The following is a 15,115-nucleotide window of genomic DNA, read 5'->3' on the forward strand; positions in this document are numbered from 1 at the left end:
TTTACACGGAGCACCACATGAACACTTCACACCCGAGTCAGTATGTGACGTAAAGCACAGCGGTAATGGGGTAAGAAATTCCGTCTCTGTTAGAGAGAATCCTGATTTAGTCATTGAAGTAGGCAGGCAGAAGGTCCAGGTACACAAATCAGTCCTAGCTGAAAAAAGTGACTATTTCAAAGCGAGGCTTTCTCGAGACATCCTGAAAGTCAAAGGCATGAGCTACAAGACGTTGTCGGTCTTGATAGATTACGTTTACACTTCCAAGATGAATGTGAACAAGGATAACATCGTGGATGTCGTGACCGGTGCGAAGATCTTGCAGATTCCTTGTGCGGTGCAGGCCGCGATTGATGCCATGTCTGGCCAGCTCACAACCCAGAACTGCTACGAGATTCTAACCATCGCGAAAAAGCAGCGGCTGAGCGAACTTAAGGAGACAGCATACCGTTTCATAAGTGACAACTTCCTGCAGGTCCTGAGAGATCCCGCCGTTTACGGGCGTCTCACAGGCTCAGAGCGGGACCTGGTTTTGAGGAATCGTATGGAGGGGCACAAGTGCCTGATGGTGGCTGAGATTAATGACGTTTTTGAGCGAGTGGGGAGCAGACCCCCGAGCAGGGGCAACAGCAGACCGCAGAGCCCTCTCTCCGCCACCTCGTTCGAAGACAACCACATGATCTATTACTACAACGAGAGTACCAAGGATTGGCACACTTTGACGATAATGCCAGAGGATATTAATACCAAGGGCTGTGGCATCTGTTGCATGTATAACTACCTGTTCGTCGCAGGTGGCATCCAAGGATACGGGGAGAAAGGAAAGGCCTCAGACAAGGTGTTCTGCTACAACCCCGTTACAGGCCGCTGGAGCGAGATACGACCCATGAACCAAGCGAGGTCACAACTCAAATTGGTGTCTATGGACGGCTTTTTGTATGCCATTGGTGGAGAATGTCTCTTCACAGTGGAGAAGTATGACCCTCGTATGGACCGTTGGACCACGGTGGCTCCTCTGCCCAAAGGAGCATTTGCAGTCGCCCATGAGGCCACTACCTGCAACGGGGAGCTGTACGTCTCAGGAGGGACCCTATTCTACCGCCTCTTGAAGTATGACCCCAAGAGGGACGAGTGGCAGGAATGTCCGTACAACAACAGCCGAAAGAAATCCACCGACATGGTTGCGCTGAAGAGCTTCATCTACAGGTTTGACGTCAACCGCGAACAAGGCATCAATGTGTTTAAGTACAACACCATAGTCAAGATGTGGCAAGACTGTGCTTCCTATCAGCAAGGGAGTCCGCTACCGTTCAGGAGCGCTGTGATCGAAAACCGCATCTACTGCGTCAACAAGTCCCAGACTCTGCAGTTCATCATCGAGGAAGAAGGGGCTCGATTTGCAGAAGAACCTCTGAAAGCTCCCATGGAGGCTAAAGGAGTGTTATTCCCGTTTGTTCTGAGCTTGCCGGACAGGAGTGAGCGAAATGTGTGAGCAGAAATGTGTACCGGTGAACTGAAAAAAGAAAGCTTTTTGTCTTGCCCAATTATACCGCTCATAACGGGAATGTTCGTCTTTGCATGGTGGATGAACATATATGGGGCAGTGTAAAAAAGAAAGCTTTTTTGATTTGCTTTCATGGCACAGTGGCATTACTTATATATGTGTATATAAGTGTGTGTGTGTGTGTGTGTGTGTGTGTGTGTGTGTGTATATATATATATATATATATATATACCCTAGATGCATTTGTTTTGTGCACTTTTGTACTTGGATGGTTGGACAGTAATTTCCTTGCAGCAAAAATCAGACCAGTGTGGACCAGTGTTGGCACAAAAGGCTAAGCAAAAATATCACTGCAAATAATACAATAAAGCAGTCTAAGTATAGTTACGTTTATGCAACTGGAACTAGATGTACACCGATCAGGCATAACAATATGACCACCTGCCTAATATTGTGTTGGTTCTCGTTTTGCTGCTAAAACAGTTCTGATCCGTCGATCATCAACAGCATGAACTTCTTCAGCAGTTTGAGCTACAGGAGCTCTTCTGTTGGATCGGACCACACGGAGCAGCCTTCGCTCCCCACGTGCATCAATGAGCCTCGTCCCCCACGACCCTGTCGCCGGTTCACCACTCTTCCTTCCTTGGAGCACTTTTAATAGATACTGAACAATGCATCACAATGTGGCCCTTGTAGAACTTGCTAAAAAAAAACACGCTTGCCCATTTTTTATCAACTTAAAGGACAAAATGTTCACTCGATGTTCATATAATCAGTGTTATTCACTTCACCGGTCATAATGTTATAATGTCAATCTCACGCCCTGATCGATGTACTGTAACGATACGGAAGAAGCGACTATAGCACAGACGTCTAAAAAGATTCAGAAGTAAAATATTTAAGAAACGTAAACGTTGACTTGAAACCGAGCCATTGAACGAGGAAAGGGTTCCGGGAACGTATAGCACAAAGCACTTGACTGTTCTCTTACTTCAGCAGCATTCAGCGAGAATGCAGAAATACCACTTGAGGGAAAGTCTGAATGTATGCAAGTACAAACTATTAATTAGCTTTCTGTTGTATTCTGACAAAAGCTTGACAAGCAGAATAGGATCTGGGAACCAAGCCAACGATTCGATTTGCTAAAAATCTCTTAATGGTGGTATACAGATGGTCCCCGACAATTTTTATTATGACAATAGCGATCCGACAAAATTGTTCAAATATTTGAAGTCTCAAGCAGCACGCAAATGTAGCAGCATATATTCCGCCCTCCACTCACAAACCGGAGCTCGTCCACACACCTGCTGCCACATACAAATATACTGTATAGTACTGTAAATTGCTCTGTTTCGCTAGTTCATGTACCGTCATTTATCTAATTATTAACCAATTGCAGAATACTACCCCATACTGATCACTATTCTCTTAGACTCCTGGGTAGTCTCGGCCATGTCTCCACTTAGTATATTTCTATGTTACAGTGGTGTCATCAGAACGCATCTCCAGCGTAAAACGGGGACTACCTGTATTCCTATTTAAGTGAATGATAACTAAGACACCCCACTTTTCCTGCCATATGTGGTTCTTCCCAAAACTGTTCTGCACAAGGGCACACAATTAGCTGGATATAGTGTGTAGCACGTCTTTGATTCAATTGCAGGACTTTTTCCCTTCGCTTGAACAAAACCTAGACCTGTTCCAGCATGACAATGCATCCTGCACAAAGCCAGCTTCATGAAGATATGCTTCACATGGGCTAGAGTGGAAGATCTTCTGACCTCAAACCTATTGAACACCCTTGGAATTTTAGACCTCTGGGGACTAAACGGGGACGAAATGTGGAATGGGGTGTTCAAAAAAAGACACATCCTATGGTCAGGTGTCCACAAACCTTCATTCATATAGTGTAGCTGGTTATCAACAAGGGTTAGATCATTTCGGAATCAGATTCTAGGGATCTACATTTTTTAAAAGTCCATTACAGTGGTGGAAATCACAATCAGTGCTATAATACATTTATTACTTGAGTGTTAAGTTATTTACCTGGTTTTGACTAACCTTTTAACTCAAATAGATTTATTCCAGGAACTCACCTTACACACAATATCTACTGGATTCCGATCTAATGCGATATGATGGTTCAGAAAACTCTTTTGATAAAGGGCTCTAGAGCTCTATAACAGCCAGAATACAAATCTGTGCTGTACAGTATATAAATACAAAAGAAAAACAATAATAGTAGTTACACTATCAATTAAACAAATTGCACCAGGTAGAAATACATAATAACGAACCTGAAGCATTGCCAAAGAGGATTTTGAAGTTTGCTGATTTAATCCTAATATTTGAGAGAAATTTGCCATACAATATATGGAAAAAAGTATTGGGACACCTGACTTTTCCAGCCGATTGTGGATCCTCCCCCAAATTGCACACAATTGAATTCGGATGCGATAATTTTCCCACCACTTCCAGCATGTGCACAAAGCCAACTCCATAAAGATCTGCTTTAGATGGGTGGAAGACTGGAAGATCTCCTGCTATAGAGCTCCAAACCTATCGAACACCATTAGGATGAACGTGAACACTAAATGCACCCCAGGAACCTCCTCACCTTCTCACCTACATCAGCACCTGACCTTACTAACACCCTTGTGGCTGAATAAGCACAAATCTCCACACGCACACTCCAACATCTTCCTAGAAGAGGAGCTTATTCCAGCAAATAAGGAAGAAATGAGGAATGGGATGTTTAAATAAAAGCACATACCAATCGAATGCTCAGGTGTCCACAAACCTTTGGTGATATTATGTAGAATTCAGTTGTCTACAGAAAAAGTCTTTCTTTAATACCACGTGTTGGTATTGGATTCATTAAAGCTACAATACACAAGACATTACACTTCCCGATGACTTTTTCCAGTTTGCGATCAGAAGCCAGGGTCAATCGGGTGATACGTGTGTGTGTGTGTGTGTGTGTGTGTGTGTGTGTGTGTGTGTGTGTGTGTGTGCTGCTATTCAAGAAAGTGAACGCAAACTAATCTAAATTTCAATCTGCTGCTGCAATTTTTGTGAAATTTATGAATTCTATACTGGAAAATGATTTGTCATGTAATTCTATACTAATTTTTGCGACAAATTCGATGCTCGGTCCGTAATCCTGCATTCTTTTTCACATGTTGTGATCAGTTCAAGCTGAAATAAGAACCTTATAACTAACTGTCCTGATGCTCTTGATGTGTGATTATGCTTATTATTAATAAATCAATCAGTCAATCAAGTATCGTGCAAATCTGCCTCGTTCTACATCATAACCGACTCATTGACCCTAAAAGTGTGACAGAGGTTTTAATTAGGAAAAGAACCGCTAGGACAGGGGTCCCCAAACCTTTGTCCTGTGAGGGCCAAATTTTTTTTCTTTCATTAATGCGGGTGAGTCTGTAACAGAAAACCACATGAACCGGATTGACTACCAGTATTACTGTGGAGATTTAATAATGATTTTGAATGTACAGGTATTCCTCTACTTACGATGGAGATACGTTACGATGAGCTCATCATAAGTCAAAAATATTGTTGAAGATGGTGTTATGACTGTGACAGACTTTCCTGCACTAATTTTCATATTCTGCTCTTATCTAATGGCCTTTCTCTTCTTTTTTTTCCACAACAAGCAAGAGACATGCTAGGCGCTTGGAAGACATGTTTTTATCACTAAAATTGCTTTTTGAAACTAAATTTTATGAAAAAATAAACACTGAGAAACTAGCGAGAGTGTGGCGTCTCACAGAGCGAGAGATTCGCTCGTCCCAGCTGCGTCCAACGTATCCTACATCGTGAGCTGCTGCCTGTTGCGTGAAATTTTAAATATTTTTACCATTTTGTCATATCGCACTCGTCATCGTAGGATCGAAAAATCTTAATTTGTTTATATTTTGTTCTGCACCATACAGACAGATTAGCATCCCTTTTCAAGAGCGTATTAAAAGAGCATTTTACCATCAGAATGACTTTTTTTTTTTCATTCATTGTGATTGAAATCAAAACATTTGTTATTTTGAATGTACAATTTTGTTGGGTGAATTTAACAAATATTTGGGTTGTGTTAATAACTAGAGATCGATAGTGGATTTTACCGATATCTAGGTTGGATCGCACTTGCTGATAACTGATTAATCAACCAAAAAAAAAGAAAATATTTTTTTTTTTACTAAATTAAAAAACAAACATACTCCATGTAAAATAGTGAACTTAATTAGAAAAATTTAAATAAACACTACTAAATCAGGAAAATGTGCTAAAGGAAAAAAATATGAAAATATTCATGAATAAATTGAATTATAGAATGAATCGATTATAATGAATAAATATAATATAGCGCTCTCCGTGCAGCGTGCAGTCTCGCATAAAAACAATCAGTAATTTCGCCTCTAGAGGCCGCTCTCGTAACGGCAGCGGACCGGAAGCCGGAAAAACTATCGGTATGGGTTTTTGCCGATAGCGATAGTTCCAGCGATCAACTATCGGTGCCTCGACCTCTATTAATATCTAAAAAAAACAACATTCATTTTAAAATCCAAACTTTATTATTAAATGCAGATATGATACGAGTAAAACATTCAAAATTGCATTTTCAAAGTATGTCTCTGGTACTGTTCAGAGGGTTGTTCCAAATGGGGGGGTTTTGCATTGCTTAGATATTGTTAGGCCAGAAGTATTGGGACACCCGTGTCTTTCTTCCCCAAAGAAACCTTCATTGGAATCCAGGCTCTTTTGTGTGCAACCAAATATTCATTCATTAAACATTAGTTTCATGATTGTTGTAACCCATCAACTCATTGGAATCCATTGCGCACATATGTGGTTCTTCCCCGCGCTGTAACCACACATTTGACACATGGTTGCAGAAGTCTTTGGATGCTGTAGCATGAAATTTTCTCTTCGCTTCAACTAGGAGACTCGAACCCGCACAAAGCCTCCATCTCCATGAAGATCTGCTTTACTAAAGGTACAATGGGATGTTCATGAAGCACAATGGTCAGATGTCGACTCAACCTTTGCACATTGAGTATTTTTATTCCATTACTTCCTACCCAAAGTTCCTGTGCAAATTTAAAGATGCTAACACCAGACATCGAAATTCCACTCGGTTATTTTAGTGCATTAGTTTAACATTAATCACCAGAGAAAGCAATTATTTGGCTCAACAGTATGTCTGGACTGGAATTCGGTCTCTAACTAAAGCGAATCTGCCGAATGAATGACCTCCTGACTGTGTGCTAATGATCTAAAAAGTCCAGCTTTACTGTCGATGTGCAGTTACTTTTCTCTGGCGGTTAAACAAAGATGCCTGAAATTAAATAGTTTGCTCTGCTTTGTCTTTTTAATATTCCTCCACTTCTCATGAACTCATCTGTGCTCATAATTCATGTGTAGGAAGCCAGTAGGATTCAAGAACACCAGCTGTGGGTTTATGGCCTACACACTTCAAAGAACATTTGGAGCAAAACCACAAAAAACGATGAACATCGTCTTCTTATATTGTGGTTATTTTTGCAGACTTTATGTATTTTACTACACATAAGCATAAGCAATGAGGAAAAACTATCAGGCCAGAGATTTGTACTGTAAAATCCAAATGTACAAATGTATTGTTTTATTGTAACACTGGAAAATATAAGCATCAAATTATACAAAATAAATGCATGATTTAAGAAGATATAGATTGCAAACAAGTCAACATCATTACAACTGGAAGACTTTTTAAAATAAGAATATATAACAAAAAAGAACAAAACGTCTTAAAATAACCATTAAAACACTTATTCCAGATTTTCCAGTCTAATTAACTTCAGACTTGCTTGTTTTCTGTGTGAAAAGATCTTAAAACCAGAGCTACTAAACAGGAGATTTCCTTTTAATATAAAAATCGTCATCATTCTATATTCCGTCTTAAAAACAGACAAAGCATTTGGAATTAAAAGCTATTAAAATCACGCACACATGCGTATTGTCAACAAGTATTCATTCAAATGAAGAAGTCGTGTAAAACGGCAGTTACGATGCAACAACAAAACGAAATCGTTATTTACTGCTTTTTCAAATGCTTTTAAAATCGCAACATAAAACATTTATCGAACACAAAGATATTAAACATGAGAAACTGAAATTTAACTACAAACCACAACAACAACTTCCTGTACTTAAAAGTATTATTGTGATTAGGTCGTGAAACCTATGAAACGAGTGTTTTGAATAAATAATAATAATAAAGTGTGATTATTGATTTTTTTTTTTTTTTTTTTTACTAAGCAGCCTTAAAACCAGTTATTAGAGCAAAAATAAAGTCTTAAAAAATAAAAAGGATTTAAATGATTTGCAGGTCAAATGACTAACTTTAACTTTTACTAAGTAATAATAATTAAAAAAAGATTAATCTTAAAACAATCACAATAATCGTACACAATCTGCTATTGCTTAGTTTTTTATTTTTAATAAGATACATTTCGATTTTTATGGCTAAAATTAAAACTCGGACTAAATGAGGTGTTTTTGCAGTGTATTGTGTTTATTAAAGCCACAATTGTAAATGATTATGAATGAACAGTTTGTGGTACCAGGCGTTCCTATTCCCTTACTTACCCTGGATTCTCAATGTCTGTTTTGTTTGCTTTGCCACAGTCCCAGTGGTCCTTTCACATTCCAGTCTATAGTGCCACCTGTTGGATGGGATGCATTTTCACAAAGCATGCTGGGAGAAAATCTCACTACAAAGCTTTTAATTGAACACATAATATAATACTGTATTCATACTGCATGCACAATTTCCTTTTTGTTTTTAGCTTTACTGGACACTGGATGTATATTGAGATGATATGAGATGTAGGAGCGAAAAACTCCACAAGACAATAACTATATCGGCATTAGAATCATTGTGCTTTTATATTCTTTTGTATGAATATTAGATTTTTAATGATACAATACTAATAATCCTGTCATCGCCCTGTACATGCAGTTGCTCAACCACTCCCTAGGGGGCACTCTTGTGTTTTACATATTACATCCAAAATATAACATATCTCCCTACCTATCTGTATATGTGTATAATTTGTCTTTGTCTTTGTCATGTCTGTTTTCTGAGTCAGGTCATTAAAGAGAGGCTCCAAGCTTCTACAGGATTCCCTACCTTCAAGCTGGGGTTTGGCTGGCCTTTCCAAGGGCTCCTGGATATGTTCAAGATCCTCGAGGTAGAGACCTGCACGGGCCGGATTTTTCAGTCCCGTTTCTGCATAAATATATAATATTTTCTCCTGCAAAGTTCTGCAAAGTTTTTTTTTGTTTTAGTTTCATTTGATTCCCTTTTAAATATGAATGAAAAAGAAACGGAAACGTGAACAAATTTCGTTTTATTTCAGTTTGACTTTTTTGTGTCAATGATGAACATGGACATGAACAAGGAACATTTCAGAACATCAACTAAAATGTAAAAGACAGGAGGTGGAGCTGGAGGTAGCAGAGCTGAAGATGTTGAGATGTTCGTTGAGAGTGATGAGGATAGACAGGATTAGAAATGAGTTTATTAGAGGAACAGTGCATGTAGGACGTTTTGGAGACAAGGTGAGGGAGGTGAGATTGAGATGGTTTGGACATGTGCAGAGTAGGGGCATGGGGTATATCAGTAGGAGAATGATGAGGATGGAGACACCAGGAGGGAGGAAAAGAGGAAGACCAAGGAGGAGGTTTATGGATGTGGTTTTTGGTTTTTCCTGTTTTTGGTGTTTGGTTTTCTTTTTTATTGGCATTGCAAGACACTAAATCATAGCATTTTCAAAACTGCAGCTCTTGTGGGATGTTCCTGGTCTACAGTGGTCAGCATCTAAAGTGCTTCAAGGAAGGAACAGTGGTGAACTGGTGACAGGGTCGTGGGGGACGAGGCTCATTGATGCACGTGGGGAGCGAAGGCTGGTCCGTGTGGTCCGATCCAAAAGACGAGCCCTGTAGCTCAAACTGCTGAAGAAGTTCATGCTGTTGATGAACACAATATTAGACTGGTGTTCATAATGTTATGCAGGTCGATGTAGATGACCACAGTGTGGTAAAAACAAATTAGAGATGTTCACAGAAAGGACTTGCACCATAATGTTATCAAAAGGATCAGCCGTGATAAAGGACCAAGAAATGACTTTTTCAAGTTCCTCAGATATGGAAGAACTCAACCAAACAATATAATCATCAAGTTTACCAATGAAGATAAACCAGATTAAACCCACACAAAGCAGAAAGAACAGTATGCCAGGAGAAATATAGAAAAGTAGTGGAAATAATAGTGGAAAATAGTGAGAGATTGTAATTTCTGTAAAAAGATAGGGATGTTGTGTCTGATTTCTTACTCACTTATATTGAAGGTGCCTCGCTTGGTTGTAGGTAGCCCCCCTAAAGCCAGTAACGGTTAGTGTTTATTTAGAATTTCTTAATTGTTTTTCTTCTTAAAATACATTAATTTCAAATTGAGAGATCAATCATGTACCTCTAAACCCATCTCTGTAGTCATCTCTTACAGACACAGACGTTCTTATCCACAGAACAGATGTCACATTGCCAGTAACTCCATCTACCCTCCCCTGTTGTCTCAATCTCAAACAGTGGTGGTAGGTGGGCTCTGGAATTGCCAGTCTGCTGTAAGATAGCTGACTTTATCACAGCCTTGGCTTCCCACTACACCTTCGACTTTCTGGCACTTACTGAGATCTGGATATCCCCACAGAACACTGCTACAGCAGCTGCTCTGTCTTCTGCCTATGCTTTCTCTCACTCACCAAGAGAAACCGGTAGAGGTGGTGGTACAGGTCTACTTTTATCACGGAGATGGTGTGTCACACCTCTCCCTTTGTCTCGTCTAAAAATGTCTTCTTTAGAATTCCATGCAGTTTCAGTTACCTTTCCAATCAACCTTTTCATTATTGTCATCTACCACCCACCTGGTCCCCTTGGAGACTTCCTAGAAGAGATGGACACACTCCTCAGTACTTTCCCCTCTGACAGCACCCCTCTGACAGTTCTTGGTGACTTCAACCTCCCATCCAACAAACTTCAGTCATCTTGCCTCTTGCCTTTTCTGAATACCTTCTCCTAGACATTTAACAGCTGCTCTCCAACACACAATGGAGGAAATGTCCTGGACCCGGTTTTCACCCGCCCTACTCTAACTACAGACATGACTGCCACTCCACTTCCAATCTCTGATCATCACCTGGTTTCCTTTTTAATCACTCTTCTTATTCAACCTAAAAATAATTTGCATGTCTCTTATCCGTCCTAACCTTCACTCTATCTCTCTCTCCTCTGTAGCTTCCTGTACTCTTTCATCTCTTCCTGACCCTGACTCTTTTTTCCTGTCTACCCTTGGACGTTGCTACTGACTCCTTCCTCTCATCTTTTTCCTCAACCATGGACCTCCTTTGCCCCTTGACTAGAAAACGCAAGAATACTTCTTGTCCCACACCGTGGCTGTCAGAAGTTTTGTGCAGCAATCGACAAGAGCTCAGATCTGCAGAGAGGAAGTGGAAAAAATCACAACTTGGTGTAGACCTCGCATCTTACCGCGCACTCCAGACCAAATTTTCTTTGGAGGTGACTTCTGCCAAAACTGCCTTCCACAAGGAAAAGCTTGAGGCCTCTGCACAAGATCCTCGTAAGCTCCACAACATCTTCTCTTCACTACTCAACCCCCCTGCTGCACCTGCTTTATCCTCCCTGACTGCTAATGACTTCGCCTCCTTTTATGATGAGAAGATTAAGACAATCTGCCAGACCTTTACTTCCTGTGTTATCTGTTCTTATCTTCTTGGACCTTTCAGCAGCATTTGACACAGTCAACCACAAGACACTTTTGTCAACGCTCAGGAACAACCCACGGAACAGCATGGGAATGGTTTGCTTTCTACCTGGAAGGTCGCTCATACCAGTTAACATGGAGGGGCTCCACATCTGCCCCGTGCAGACTCACCACTGGTGTCCCACAAGGCTCGGTACTTGGTCCCCTCCTTTTCTCCCTCTATAGCCACTCCATTGGTGAAGTCATATCCTCACATGGGTTTTCTTATCACTGCTATGCAGATGACACTCAACTAATCTTTTCTTTCCCTCCATCAGATACCACAGCTTCCGCTCGAATCTCGACATGCTTGACAGACTCATGGATGAGTGTTTACCAACTAAAACTCAACCCCAGGAAAACAGAACTGCTGGTCATCCCAGGTGATTCGTCTCCAGGTCAAGATCTAAAAATAACACTTCATGACTCTCTGCTCTCCCCTTCAGCCACTGCTCGTAACCTTGGGGTAACTATGGACAATGAACTGTCCTTCTTCCCACATGTCTCTAATGTGGCTCGTTCTTGTTGATTTTTTCTCTACAACATTTTTTTTGCCAGCTATTAATTTTATTTAATTTTTTTATTTATTATTTTTATTTTATGTCCAGATGTATTTTGCTTTGTAGTCTGTATTAAAGCACTCTATGTAGTTTACTATGACCAGGACAAATACAGGTTATAAATACTAAGTTTGGACAGCAGGCAAAGAATAACAGATTCGGTCATTTTATCATTCGTCTGAACATGCTGATTCAGACATCTTTAATTCTTATTTGGGCCACTTTTATACGTGTTACTGAAATTCATTGTTGGCCATCGATTAAATTCCACTCCTCAACGATGTTAAGCTGATATTTGAAGCTTTGCGGAAACCAGAGGTGTAGAAATGTTGTAAAACACAATTACACTTAAATTGTAAAAGTAGTTGGTGTTTAACTGAATGTTATGTATGTGAGATGGAACATACCTGAGTAACAGAAGAAAGGCATGATATCAGAGCACTGTGAATCACCAGCCTCACCCATTTCTAAATAACCACAATTTTCATTCCAATAGTAATTATCAGGTTCTCCAGATATCCAGGTGACATAAGAGAAGTTGGTTTGGTCGACCCACTGCCAGCCATCTTTCATCAGACCAAACCAAGTGCCACCAGGTATTATACTCTGTATAACAGCGTTTTCGTTCTCATCTTTTGCACTGGCCAGGTCTGTGTAATGCTGTCTGCAGTAAGTCTGAGCATCAGTCCACTCTCTTTTATCTGCATTGTAAATGTATCTGTCACTGCCAGTCTTTGTTTCTGTAAGAATCAAAACAGATAAAACTTACAAAATTCAAGAAATCAAAGTTGAATTTTCTAATTTCCTTAATTTTCTGATTTTTTTTTTTACTTAAAAACACATTTAAGTATAATAGCAATATAAATAATACAAAGGTTTTACCATCAAAACAAATATAAGGCCGGAATTCATAACATTCCAGATCCCACCAACCCCAGGGACTTATCGCTCCACAGTTTTGATCCCCCTATAGGAGTCATGTGACAAAAGAACGAACAACTCAACGTCGAGAGATGAACTACTTAATTATTTTTCCTGAACATAACCTACGGAGATCTTGTGATGCTTTGCTCATGAGCGACCAGTAGTAAATGAGCGAATCACTCTTTGAGATGACTCGTTCTTCTAAATCACATTAAAGACTCGTTTGGCTAAAAAAAGGTCATTTTGTTAGTTTTCTCTCACCTGTAAAGAACACAAGTATGAACAGGTGCTGCTGCATCACTGACTGTTGTTGGATAACTCTCTATGAAATAAGAAATGCAATGAAAGTAAATAAAGTTCCTTTTCTGTCCTGATCTGAGCTGTGACCACAGTGATATTCACAACCAGTAACAACATAGTCAACAGAAATGGGTACCGGCAAATCTGCGAACTTTTGCCGCTTCTGTATTTTATTAAGAAAACCTACTTTTCAGGGCTGCACATTTGCATTTCTTTCCTTATTTTTAAAGATGGCGCAAATGATCAGATCTAGAAATTAATGAAGTACAAATATTTCGTTACTGTATTTATGTAGAATTGTATTTTTTTGGACAACTTTTTACTTTCACTCATTTTAATCTATTTAATAAAATGTCAATATTTTTCTTCTCATTGTGCCGTTTTTCAGCCCATCAACCCCTTTTCTTTTCATTACGTGGCCTTTTCAATCTACAACTGATCATTTCCTGTCTCTCTCACACCACAGACGTAGACTAGTTTCTGAAGCGCACAATGAGCAGGCAGAAGACAGTAAGAAGTTTGGGGTTATTGTGGATGAGACAGAGGGAGTTAGTGATGGAAACATGACTGAGAACAGAGACATTCCTGATCACATGATCATCATCATCTTTTCTCTGCATGTGTTCTATATGGTGGATGTTCAGTTCGAATACATTTATTAGATAAGAACATTAGAAAATTGTTTTTGTATTATTATGTTCATTAGGGCTGTCAAAATAACACTTTAAGGCAAATTCATTTTAATGGCACAATTTTATTAGCGTACGATTTTTGGCTTTTTGGCATTTTTTCCTCATAACAACTAAACAAACCTAAATTACTGTTTTTTTTTTATTTTTTATAAGAGCAATACATTATTCGAATCTGTAAAGCATCTACTTTTATTTGTACACATATAATAACAAAACAATGCTGTGGTTTTTAAAAATAAAGAAAACAGACAGGGGGCGCTCTATGCCATCTCTGTCATTTCTTTTTACAGACACACAAATGAAACAACCTGAATGTCAGTGAATATTCGCTTCACAGACATAATAAATATATGTATAGAAATCTGTATACATTATATGTATAGAGAATGTCTACTTATATACTTAAATAAATCCATTCACATCGGATTCAAATATTCTCTGATTATATAATCCGTATGAAATGTAGAAGTGGCACAATTTCTCCTGTATCACCTCATTAACCGTCCGTGTGGAAACACAGCAAAAGTTCCGTTTGATGTCCAGATAATTTACATCATTTAAAACACCATAATTACATTTTCTTTTTTTTTTACAAGAATATTTTGTCTTCATGCTCTATGTTGGGTTTGGTTTCACTAATAATAAACATACATCAATATTTGTCCATGCTCATGTTAAATAGAGTATTAAAAACTTAATGTATTAATTTAAGGTACATTTAGAGCAGATAAAAATGTGCGATTAAGTTGAGTTAACGGGTGACACTAAAACAGGTAGTAATAGTGACTACATCTTACTTAAGTTCATGTCAGAGCCCAAACTTCTTTACTTTAGCTGAAAAAGTGCAGTCAGAACTTTTAGCAGAGTCTTTCAAACAATGAGTATCTGTACTACTTAAGTGAAGGATGTGTGGACTTCTGCCATCTCTGATTATGACAAAGGGTTTAGTGTAAAACATTCCACCTGGCAATGCTTTCAGAGCCCAAGTCTGGCTGTAGAACCCTTACAAAATCACACATAATTGAATTATATTTACACTTTTGTTCTATAATTCTGTAAAGCTGATTTAAGACAATGTCCAATGTGAAAAGTGCTGTAGAAATCAACACTGAACTGAATTACAGACAACAACCACACTATATCTAGGATTATTTAATTATTTCATTGTTTCATATTATACACAACATGCCAAACTACAAGATCAAGCATCACCTACTGTACAGAGTTAGTTGATATTGTTAGTATTTACAATTGCATG

At 39.1% G+C, this 15,115-nt stretch overlaps 2 protein-coding genes across 2 annotated transcripts in view; both read left to right on the plus strand.

Moving 5' to 3' along the window:
* The window catches only part of kbtbd11 (kelch repeat and BTB (POZ) domain containing 11), an 8,417-nt gene extending 3,630 nt beyond the window's left edge, over positions 1-4,787 (plus strand). Inside the window, exon 2 of the mRNA XM_083544664.1 lies at positions 1-4,787. This exon is cut by the window's left edge and continues 839 nt beyond it. Within this exon, the coding sequence (XP_083400790.1) occupies positions 1-1,492 (1,492 nt within the window). The 3' untranslated portion in view covers positions 1,493-4,787.
* arhgef10 (Rho guanine nucleotide exchange factor (GEF) 10) overlaps positions 1-15,115 on the plus strand; it is a 103,535-nt gene that overhangs the window by 86,255 nt on the left and 2,165 nt on the right. The window lies entirely within an intron of this gene.

The sequence above is a fragment of the Silurus aristotelis genome (assembly GCF_946808225.1).
Source record: "Silurus aristotelis genome assembly, chromosome: 6".
NCBI lineage: Eukaryota > Metazoa > Chordata > Actinopteri > Siluriformes > Siluridae > Silurus > Silurus aristotelis.